The sequence below is a fragment of the Chrysochloris asiatica genome, unplaced genomic scaffold (genome assembly GCF_000296735.1).
Source record: "Chrysochloris asiatica unplaced genomic scaffold, ChrAsi1.0 scaffold00312, whole genome shotgun sequence".
Taxonomy (NCBI): domain Eukaryota; kingdom Metazoa; phylum Chordata; class Mammalia; order Afrosoricida; family Chrysochloridae; genus Chrysochloris; species Chrysochloris asiatica.
Genome location: NW_006408830.1, coordinates 1,123,634 through 1,135,352, shown reverse-complemented (window position 1 = coordinate 1,135,352; position 11,719 = coordinate 1,123,634). Strand labels below are relative to the sequence as shown.

Here is an 11,719-nt window from a genome sequence, read left to right as displayed (position 1 = left end):
CACTTCTTCCAAAATGGAGCTATTGGTTCTTTTGGCAGCCCATAGAACTTTCAATATTCTCCTCCAACACGATAACTCAAAAGTATCAATTCTTCTAGAGGAAGTTAAAAAAAAACAAAAAGAAAATGTCTTTGATAAATGAAACAAGTGTAAATTGCTACAATTTGATGAATTAGACCTTATGGATATAGAAACTCAAAATACCAACTGAGAGGGAAAGAATCTTTACATCGAGTATCAATCCTTTCCCCTCTGTATACAGAGTTGAGGGGGCAGGCAACTTACTTTGGCTACCTAAAATAGGGGCACTATAAAGGCACAAAGTGACTGGCTTACAAGTTTTCAAGAGGGAGCTTAGTTTCAGAGTGTGCGGGGGAAGCTAGAATCCCCACTGAATATAATTCATCTTGTCTAGACAGGTCTGGTGAAAAGAGATGGGGATAAGATTCTTATGATTCAATAGCAATTGTTATCATGACTAATTGTGACTGTCACAACTGTAAAGGTAGAAAGAAGTTCTGTAACAAAAAGGGGGAAGTAGCTAATCTTACAGTCCAGGAACAGTAGACCCTAGGACCATCAAGGGAGAAGAGCACAAGCAGGATGTGGAACCCTATCCAGAGAAGCAGTGGCACCAGAGATGGAGGCAGAGATGAGGACATGGAGAGATAGAGCAGTTGAAGACTCTAGACTCATGGAAAGAGAAAGGCTGTGTACTGGCAGCCAGGAGGTAGGCTTGCAGCATGTGCCCTTTGGTTGTTTAAATGATTATATAGTGCTGAGTGTTTTTGTGTACATCCCCCATAATAAACAAAACAACCAGAGGGAATAGAAGCAAATACTATTGAATGATGATGCAGAGATTGTAATCATTGCAATGAAACGATGAATATAAAACCAATGCTCTCCTATGAAATCTACCACTCAATTCACAAGAAAAATTAAAAAAACAAACAAACCCCAAGCCATTTAATTTCTCCATGAGCTTTTTGAAGTCCCCTTGTATTTGATCTGGGTAGTGATGCCTCTGGCTTGACTTGAACCTCCAATCTATTGATAAACAGTCAAGCATGTTAACTATATTCACCATGCAGACTCCTAGATCTGGTCCAATTCTAGACAGTTATCACGTTTCTGGATGCCCTTTATACATCCTTGATCTGGTGGGGGTTTCCCTCATGGAGCATCAGGTTCTAGACCATTTCCTTCCCAAACCAGTGAAGGCAGGGGCTGGTCTCTCATGTTTCTTGTTGAAGACTCTGGTTATGAGTGTCTTGGTCACCTCAGCTGGGCTTTGAGCTGTCTGGACAAAGGCCAAGTCTCACTCTAGGTTTTGGAGGTTCCAGGGGCTGTGCAAGAGGCACCCCTACAGGGTAATAGCCCTGCCTGGCCTCCTCAGCCTTTCATTGTTTGCTTGGCTCTAAATAGCTTTTTTTTCCCACTTCATTAAATGCAATGCTTTATGGATACACGTCCACCTAGGATTTCCAAGAATGTGTATAAGCTCTGGGAGTATTCTGCAAGGCATCACAGAGATGTTTCCGGCAAAGGGGAGCCCAGCAGACAGGATGTCACTGTGGCCACCCGGTCCAGTCATGCCTGCACACCCAGAAGGGTCATAATGGTGACCTTCTTTATGTTGACTGTGTTATATTATAGTCTGTGTAATGATTTTTTTTTTTTAAATAACTAGGGAGCAAACAGCAGCAGACAGAAAAAATGAGGCTACTGGATTAGGTATTTGAGAAATGTGTTTATTAGCTCATTTATTGGGTCCCACGTGCTTTTCTGTTAGGAGGATAAAATCCCAGTTCTGCGAATCGGTGTTCCATGGCATCAAGCCAGCACACTCTGGGATGAATGTGTAGGATGACCGTGCTTAGGGTATATGCCAGGTGTCAGTTCCTAGGAACACTTGGTGCCCAGGCTCCTCTTGTGTGCGCCTGAGCCAGTGACTCACCAGTGGGAGTTCATTCTGGGCAATTTCTCTAAGTAGCCCTGACAGCACTCTTCAATGCGCCTGCAAAGCCCTTGACGGTCAGAAAACGAACCCAACCCACCAAATGCGATGATTCACAAGTAGCAAAATGGCAACAAGCCACTTTCCTTTTCCTAACTCTGATTAAGAGATTGATTTTTTTTTTAAGGAGATGGGCAGGAGCTCATTGGGGCTCTCCGGGGAGCCGGTCTGTCCTGATGGTGGCGCCAGCTCAGGCGGCTCCAGACCTCAGTTTCCTAACCAGGTTGAGGGGGTCCCGAGCAGACTCCATCTGCTAGGACTGCCTGGGCCTGGCATGGGCAGTGCAGGAGGAGGGCAGCTGTCGGCCCCGGCTGGGCAGGACAGGCTCAGGGGAAGTCGCGGTAGGGCAGGCGGAAGGGGTAGAGAGGTGTGTAGCGGGAATCATGCCAGAGCAGCTTCTCCTCCAGGAAGTCCACGGTACGCAGCGTCAGGATCAGGGTCTGGTGTTTGAGCATGCTGTAGACATTCAGGCCTGGGGGAGTGGGACCACATGAGGTCAAGGGTATGGTGGGTGCTTCCTACTCCACCCCCGACCCAGCCCAGGAAAGCACCCCTCCTGCCTAGCAGTTAAAAGTATGGGTTCAAGCCCTATGTTGTTAAATGCTGTAAGTCAGTTCTGTTCCACAGCGACCCTGTATAGGGTTTCCAAGGAGAGGCTGGTGAGCTTGAACCACCAACCTTGCAGTCTAGCGCATTAACCCACAGCACACCTCACCAGGACTCCTCAAGCCCTACAGCCAGGGTTTAAACCCTGTCCCTAACTCATTAACTGTGAGCTGGCTGAGAGCGCCCCCTACCCCGGCCTTCCAGCATCTACTGAACTTAGCTGCAATCACTGCCCTTTGTCGGAGGAGACAGACGACAAATACAGCAAGCGACCACCACAGCTGAGAGGCCGGCGTGGCAGGCGGAGGGCAGAGAAGGGGCAGAGTGGGAGTGGACAGGGTGATGCGGGGTCCCCACAAGTCAGGAAGAAGCTGTCTTATTCTGAGTGAGGTGGGGAGCCCAGGGGGTTGTGAGTAGTGGAGGGACTCTGGTTCAGAGCAGCCTCTGGCCACTGGCAGGAGGACAGACCACAGGGTAGAGAAGGAACTGAGGGACCAGGGAGGAGTGTTGGCTGCTTCAGGTAGGAGACAGTCGGGGCGGGAGTAGGGTGGTCGGAAGAGGCAGCCCTAACAGACAGGGTAAAGGTGAGGAGTCATGAGGACCTGAGCCACTGGACAGAACAAGGGGTGTGTGCTAAGATGAGGGTGGTTGAGGAAGATACATGTGTCTGAGAGGCCTGTCACTCCTGCCTGCAGCTATCCATGAGGCAGCTGGACCCACAGGGCAGCAAATCCAAGAGAGAGAGAGAGATGTCTGGGACAGGTCAAACCAGGGCCAGGTGTGACTTGTGCAGAACAGCCTGTCCGCCAGGGCCCGGCCGGCTCCACCAGAGCGAGGGAGCTCAGCACCAAGACAGGAACTTTCACAGGCGCCACCTGGTGGCATCCTCAAAGCATCTCTTAACACAGACACTCCTGAGGGTCCCTGAGGGAAAGCTGAGGGCTGGGGCTGCGGGGTCATTGCCCAAGACCACTCAGCCCCAAGTGGGTCCCGGGGATGGGGGGCAGCTCACCTACAGCTGGGATCAGGCTGAAGGTCTTTAGCCCAGAGGTAGCCAACACCACATTCTGTGGCATCTCCTCATGCAACCTGTAACAGAGGTCAGGGGTGATTCCTGCAGGAAATGGCGCTCCCCCGGCCCCGCACCCCCACCCCCCACCCCGTCCTGTGCTCTCACAAGTCCACAAGGAGGACAGAGTGTCCCCAGCGGCGGTACTGGGCCAGCTCTGTCAGGTACTGGGGGTCTGGTGTTGGCAGCTCCAGGGAGTCCACAATGTGAAGGTTATCCTGGCAGGAGGGAAGGACAAGATGGTCTGATATCCCACCCCCTAGTTCCAGGGCCCGTGGGTCCCAGTAGAATTGGGGCACAGGCTGTACCTGGGCCAGCTTGACAGTCAGCGCCACCTTGAGGCCCAGCACCCGCACTTTCATGGGCAACATGTAGTAGTAACTCGTGGGGCCCCGGGGGCCGTGAGCAATGCCTCCTGTGGGGACAGAGGTGTGTGAGCAGGCCAGGCCACAGCGGGGTGGGACAGAAGACTGGGAGGAGCCTGGGCCTCAAGGCGAGACCACTGGGTCAGATAACGTCACCTCCCTGGGCCTCAGTTTCCCCAACTGTCAAACCCTGAGCTCTAATGGTTCCTACTACATAGGACACAACGTGTTACGGCATGGAACGTGTAAAACAGCATGAACTTAATCATTAAATTATTAAGACCTTCCAGGTCTAGAGAGGAGACAGGTATCTGGGCCACAAGAGCCCAGTGTGTCTTGGGTGCACTGGCATCAGGGGAGATGCCCAAGTATTGGGTGAGACGCCCTGGTGAGGACCATCTGCTGGTGTGTCCATACTCTGCTGGGCCCAGGAGGGCAGCAAGACCAAAAAGTCACGACCCCTATCCTCACACTGTTCGTCCTCTGGCAGGACTGCAGCAGGAACCAAGGCCGTGGAGGGCCCAGAGGAAGGCTTCCTGGAGGAGGTGTGTCCCAGACAGACACCTGAAGGATGAGAGGAGTTGGCTAGTCAGTTCCATCCTGTCAGAGAGGATGTGCCACCTACAGCTCCTGGGCTTCGAGTGACAAGGCAAATTCAGATTTCACAGAGACCACAGGGAGCAGGGACGCTCAGGAAGATCCCTCCAGCTGTGTGTGAAGGATGGCCTGAGAGAGATGTGTGCAGGGGTCCAGAGAGGCCAAGGCCTGAGCTGTGGCAGGGGAAGCAGTATGCTGTGGGGGTGTGGGACCTGATGAGAGGGAGAAACAGGCTGACAGGGTACTGGGGACTCCCTCCCTGCCCTGCCTGCTTACCTCCACGCCAAATCGGGGAACGGATACTGCCGTGCCGGGCCCGCCCACTGCCTTTCTGCTTCCAGGGCTTCCGGCCACCACCCTGCACCTCAGCCCTCGTCTTGGTCTTAGCATAGCTCTGTAAACGTAAAGCAAGGAACTAGTCACATTCGCAGGCCAAGGTCATCAAGCAGCTGCTGGTGGCAAGTCCCCTGGGAGCTGGGACGCTCAGCTTTACAGGCATAACGACTTGATTCCTGGTCATGTCTGCCACTAGCTGCAGGTCAGGGCCCTCCCGGGCTCACCCTCTCACCTAGCACAAGGTCCAGTGTGGTGAGCACTCAGGAAGTACCTGGCCGTGATTCATGGGTTTGGCTTTGCATAGCTGAGAAGGTAACCACGGGACTGCCAGTGCCTCCTGTCCCCTCTACCCTGCAAAGTGCCCGCCTCCCCCCTCGCCCCAGGTGGGCACTCACGATTCGCTTGAAGTTCCTCTGCCAGACGGAGACCTGGTGCAGGATGTCCAACCTGTGGGGAAGGAAGGAAGGAAGGAAGGAGATTGAGAGGCAGGTCCCCTTCTGAGTCCCACGGCTTTTCCACCCACTGGAGGAAACCCAGGCTCTTCCCTGCACCCCCTGGGGGGGCCTATGTGACCTGCTCTTGGCCCTCTATGGCCCCATCTCCTACCACTGCCAGCCAGCCTGGACTCTATGTGAGATGGGGTCCAGCCACAGGGCTTTTACACTTGCCTGGAACACTCTTCTCCTGACTGGTCCCTTCTCAGCTGACAGATTTCAGCTCCAACAGCATCTCTTGGAAAAGTTTCCCTCCCTCCGTCTCATAGGACCTTTTTCCTTCCCTGCCATTACAACCAACTTATTGTCACCTTCCTTACAGACTGATTTTAACTCTCTTGTTCTGTGCTGCCCAACACGGTAGACACTGGCCACCCATGGCTAATGAATACCTGAGAAGCAGTCTGTGCCACGTATTAAATGACAATGCCAGTGGACTTCACATAGTTCATGACAAAATGGTATTAAAGGTAATAAAATTCGTCCAACCACTTTTTGAAACCTCCTCGTATTTGAGATCTACTGAGTCAAATAGATTTGTGATAGTTAAGGTCTCATGTCAACTGGACCAGACCAGGATTCTCAGTGGGTTGGCAGTTCAGATGTAGTTAGCCCTACAGTGAGATCTAACACAAAGCAACTCACTACAGGGTAACTTCTGCTGTGAAGAGCCAATCAAGTCAAAGGCTGTTTCCTTGGGGGCGTGGCCTGCTTCCAGTACATTAGACACTCAGGCAAAGTCTGGAACTTGCATCTGGTTCATCCTCTGACCTCTGGTTCTTCGGACTTGAGTCAGTGGCCTGCTCTGTTACCTGACCATCCTGAGAGCCATCAGTAGCCTCCCTGCCTGCCTGGATTTGTGACTCTCCCACCTCTACAATTATGAGCCATTTCTTTGATATAAACTTCTCATTTTATACACACACACACATACATACACATTTCATTCAGCCTAAGACAAGACTATGGAATGGAAGCTAATCCCACTTGTTTCTTTCTGCTTTTAAAATGTGGCTTCTACACAGTTTACAACCATACAGGTGACCCACCTTACGCAGTGGCATTAGACACGGCTACCAGAGTCATTATGTGGCGCTGTGGGTTAATGCGCCAGACTGCAAAGCCATTTGAACTGCAAGGTCGGCGGTTCAAGCTCTCCAGCTGCTCCCTGGAAACCCTATACAGGGTCGCTATGGGTTGGAATTGACTTGACGGCACTTCACAACACCACCACCAGGGTCACTGGCGAGGGGTTGGCCAATCCAGCTGACTGACTGTTATTGTAAATCAAGTTATATTTACAAGGTTTTATTGGCTGGATAAAGTCAAGCGTGTCGTGTTCATTATGTATTCACTGTCTCTGGCCGGATGGCAGCAGGTTGCCTGTTCCCATGGCTGGTCTTGAACTGGCGGCAGAGATGAGTAGTTGTGACAGTGATATCACAGTCTGCAAAGCCCAAAATATTTCTTGTTGCTGTTGAGTTGGTTCCGACCAGTAGGGACCCTACGTACAGCAGAAAGAAACACTGCCCATCCGGCTCCATCCTCTCAATTGCTACTACGCTTGAGCCCACTGCTGCTGCCACTGTGCCAGTCCATCTCAGTGGGGGACTCCCTCTTTTGTTTGCTGACCCCTGCTCAAGATGGCAAGCAACATGAGCAACACTGATGCTTGTTCACGGCTGTATTTACCCAAACCTAGAACAGGACCTGGTACATAGGGGGTGCTTTGTAAATATTTCCCAAATCAACAAAAAACATTCTCAGATTAGAAGGAAGCATGGGGCCAGTGGTCAAATTCTTGCCTTCCATGTGGGAGACCCAGGTTCAATTCCACCCAATGTACCTCATGTGTAACTCCCACCCGGGTGTCAGTGGAAGCCTGTGTGTTGCTGTGATGCTGAACAGGTCTCAGTGGCGCTTCCTCACTAAGACAGCTTAGGAAGAAAGGCCTGGCAATGAACTTCTGAGAATCAGCCACTGAAAACCTCATGGATCACATCAGTCCAGTCTGCAAACGATCATGGGGATGGCACAGAGCCAAGTAGCATTCCATTCCATTGTGCTTGGGGTCACCATGAGTCAAAGGCCAAAAGCTACAACCTTAGACTGGAACTCTGTTAAGATGGGAACCAAACCCATATACTAGCAATAATAGTAAAAATTCAATAGTTCTTAGGTGCCAAGCGAGTAGGGTGGCTCCGTAGGATAAGCACTGGACAGCCAACCACAAGGGAAAAGATGAGGCTTTCTGCTCCTGTAAATACTTATAGCCTTGGAAACCCTACACAGAGTTGGACGGCACTTAACAACAAACAATTGGGTGCCAGATGAGAATCGAGTGCACGTGAGTTTGGCCCTGGAGTTACTTGCATACACTGAGATAATGGTTCCATTGCTTACAAACTGTGTGACCTTGTGCAAGTGACTTCATCTGTGTACCTCTGTTGCTTTATGTACAAAATAAAGATAAAAGAATCCCTTCGATGAGGACCCACAGTAGGCTGTCATAGGTGCATAGACTTGGTGATTGAGTGGTTATGCACTCGCCGCTCACTCCAGGGAAAAAGAGGAGGCTTTCTGTTCCCATAAAGATTTACAGCATCAGAAACCACCATATACAGGGTCCCTCTGAGTCAGAACAGATTCCACTGCACATAACCACCAATAACCGCTCATTGCAAGGTCAGTGGTTCAAGCCCAACTAGCTGCCCTGCAGGTGAATGATGTGGCAGTCGGCTTCTGTAAAGATTTACAGCCTTGGAAACACTTTGGGGCTGAAACATTCAGTCTTACAGGGTTGCTCAGAGTCAGAACTGAGTTAGAGACATACAGAAGGAAGAAAGTGAACAAAGGAATAAAGTGCTCTACTGCTCACCAAAAGGCCTGCTGTTAAAACCCACCAGTCGCCCAACAGAGGGCAGATGTAGCAGTCTGCTTCCCTAAAGATTACAGCCTTAGAAACCCTAGGGAGAAAGTCTATTCTGTTCTGTAGGGTGGCTATGAGTCACAACGACTCCATGGCACACAACAGGCACACAGTAAGGACTCAGTCATTGCTATTAGCTGCCATCCGTTGATTCCTACTGTTGGCCATTCCATGTGTTAAAGAGAGTAGAACTGCTTCATAGGGTTCTCTTGGCTGTAATCTTAATGAAAGCAGAGCTCCAGGCCTATTCTTTCACTGTGAGGGTTCAATCTACCAACCTTTATATTAGCAGTTGAGTCCAAATAGTTTAACTCACCTCATTTATTTATATATATAATAAAGTGACAGAGAAATACAACAGCAACAATAATCTACCTTTCTATAGATTCTGTGCGCTAGAATTAACTCATGTAACAAGAATTCTGTGTCCTTGGCCACGGCACCTCTAAACCCTCAACCTCACCAAAACTCTGGGGCAGGAACACCATCATCCTTTTTTGAGGGACTGAGTACTTTCCCAAGTGTCCGGGTCATCTTGATTCCTGAACTCATCATTTCCCTGGTACCCAGTTCATCATTACAGCCTCCGCACCTAGTGAGTGCTCACCTGGGCTCTGTGGCGAAGACATCGGGGTGCAACTCAGCCAGACCCACGTGCTCCTGATCGAAACCCCGTAGGGACTCCACCCAGGCTTGCATCGGACGCTTGTGCGTCCGCACTGGAAGCTCGCACTTGCGCAGCACAGGCGCTGGGAGACCTAGAGAGATTGGAAGGTCGGGGTGAGGGTCAAAGGCCTGCACTCCCCATTCTCGGACGACCCAGGCAGCCTCACCTGCGATTGCCATCGGCTCCGGCTCCACTGCCAGTGACGCTGTCTCTTCCGCAAGCGAGCTCAGGCCCTGTAAGCGGTGCGCGAGAGTGAGCAGTGTCCCCCAAGCCCCCCGATCTTTGCCCTGTGGTCCACCCCTGGTTCCCTGCCTCACCCGGCAGCCAGCGGGCAGAGCCCATGGCCGCAACGCGGCTCGGACTAACTGCAGCATAGCTATGCAGCTCCCTGCGCCTAAAGGTCGGGTTTCCTCCCGGCCCGCGCGACGCCCCGCAATGACGTCACGTACGCGACGCGGTCCTCCTGCTAGGCTTCGGTGTTGGTCGCGCGGGAGCGAGGACAACGAAGTCCGATCTAGCGCGACCCCACCTCTGTCCCAGGACTACTCCCTAGACGCCAGTTTTCACTTGCCGAGGATGAAGAACAGTCTGCGAAACCCAGGATTACGACCCCAAAGCAAGAAGCCCCTCTGTAGGCCTCGCCCCCCCCTCTGTAGGCCTCGCCCCCACCCCCTCTGTAGGCCTCGCCCCCCCCCTCTGTAGGCCTCGCCCCCCCCTCTGTAGGCCTCGCCCCCCCCCCTCTGTAGGCCTCGCCCCCGCCCTCTGTAGGCCTCGCCCCGACCACTGGGGAGGAATCCAGTCAATGAGACCTCTTGGGCTCCTTGCTGCTTACCCAGCCAATGAGCGTTAAGTCTGGCGGAGTGATCCGCCCACGACTGGGCGGTTCGGAGGCGGGCACCTAAGTGAATACAGCCAATAACTGGCACGCTTTTGCTGTTGGTCACGCCTTTCGGGCCCCGCCTCCACGCAACTTCCCAGGTGCATCCAATTTGGTGGGTTTTTTTTTTTAAAGTAAAAGACCTTATAAAGTCCTGGGACTAAAACAGAACAAAACCCAAACCCATACCGTTCCTGTCGGTTCCGAGTCATGCGACCCTATAGGGCAGGGTAGAATTGCCCTATAGGGTTCTCAAGGTTGTAAACTTCTATGGATGTAACTGCTCCATTTTTCTCCCGCAGTGCCGCTGGTGGATACAAATCGCCAGCGCCCTTTTGGTTAGCAGCTCCACTCGTCGGGTTTAGGATGCCCTACTTCTTATTAAGTGAAGGCCGACTCATAGTGACCCTGTATACGGTTTCTGAGGAGCAGCTGGTAGGCTTGAACTGCCGATCTTGTGGTCCGCAGTCCAGTACTGATCCTACAGCGCCATGCCAGGCGTCCAGTATGAACTGCAAAGGAGTTCATTATGGATAATGCTCTTTTCTGGCCGGTCTGGAGCGCTCTAGAACGGGGAAATGGCTCCTCCTTCAGACGCTCTAAGGCAAGCTGGACAAATGCCTCCCAAGCACAAAGGCCGGGTTATTTCCTCTCTACTCAGGGCAAGTCCCTGTAACCCTCAGACCCCAGGGTAAGGCTGTATTTGTGTTCCTTCCCCACCCACACCCCGACCCTTTAGGGCAAGTACACTCGGGTCTCTCCGCTCTGATGCCCGTGAGCACGACTATGTCCCACTCAAACCCGTCAGATTAGGTCCGTGTCCCCCCTACTCAGGACTCTCCGAAAACTGGATAAAGTATGAAGTCCGCAGATCCTGGACATTTCGCTCCCAAATTAAGTGGTGGTGGTGGTTGTGTGCCATGGAGTCGGCTACTACTCATAGCGACTCTGTACAGAGTTTCCGAGGCTGTAAATCTTTACGGGAGCAGAAAGCGTCATCTTTCTCCCGCAGAACAGCTGGTAGTTTCGAACTGCTGACCTTGCGGTTCGCAGCGGGATTCTAAACACCAAATTAGGAGAAAACCAAATACTGATTTGTATTTGTAATTTTTTGGGCCCCAGTCTGACCTACAGGGGGCACCATGAGCCTAGATCAGCCTCTGGGCTGTTCCAGGTGGCAAACTTGGCAGTGGGCAATGTCTGACGGACCACCAGTTTGCCAGCCGGCCTCAGGTTCCTCAGTTGAGATATGAGGAAGTTATGAAACTTCATTAAATGATGGAGGCATAGCATAACCATGCCTGGCACATGGAGCAAGTTTAATAAGTGTAGCCAAGATGCTTCTTAGACGGTGAGACTAGGACATCATGCTTGATAGAAAGTCAGCGAGCAAGAGCGAGACCCTCAATGAGATGAATTGAAACAGTGGTTGAAACAATGGGTTCAAACAGCGCAGACTCTGAGGATGACCCAGGATGCGGCAGCTTTTGTTCTGCTGTGCATAGGGTCACTGGTGTGGCGCTGCAGGACAAGGATAAACACTGGGCTGCTAACCATAAGGTCAGCATTTCAAACCCTTAGAAACTCTCTACAGGCTTGCTATGAGTTGGAACCGACTCAACAGCACTTAACAACAACAACACATAGCCTCTCTCTGAGTTGGAACCAACAATTATTATTACTACTGAAAGGAGGTTCTATTGTCAAAGGCAAAACCCAAGGCAGGGTGGTGGGTGAGCCCTGGAAGATTTGAATACTA

The 11,719-nt window shown here is 51.6% G+C and overlaps 1 protein-coding gene across 1 annotated transcript; it reads right to left on the bottom strand.

The window, feature by feature from the left end:
- Positions 1-2,346: 2,346 nt before the first annotated feature.
- Positions 2,347-9,457, bottom strand: MRPL4 (mitochondrial ribosomal protein L4). The gene is made up of 9 exons (XM_006875080.1): positions 9,401-9,457; positions 9,250-9,316; positions 9,024-9,174; positions 5,389-5,440; positions 4,934-5,051; positions 4,004-4,110; positions 3,804-3,913; positions 3,639-3,715; positions 2,347-2,492 (listed from the first exon to the last, which is right to left on the bottom strand). The coding sequence occupies exons 1-9, from the start codon at positions 9,455-9,457 to the stop codon at positions 2,347-2,349; spliced, it is 885 nt and encodes a 294-aa protein (XP_006875142.1).
- Between the last annotated feature and the right edge of the window lie 2,262 nt (positions 9,458-11,719).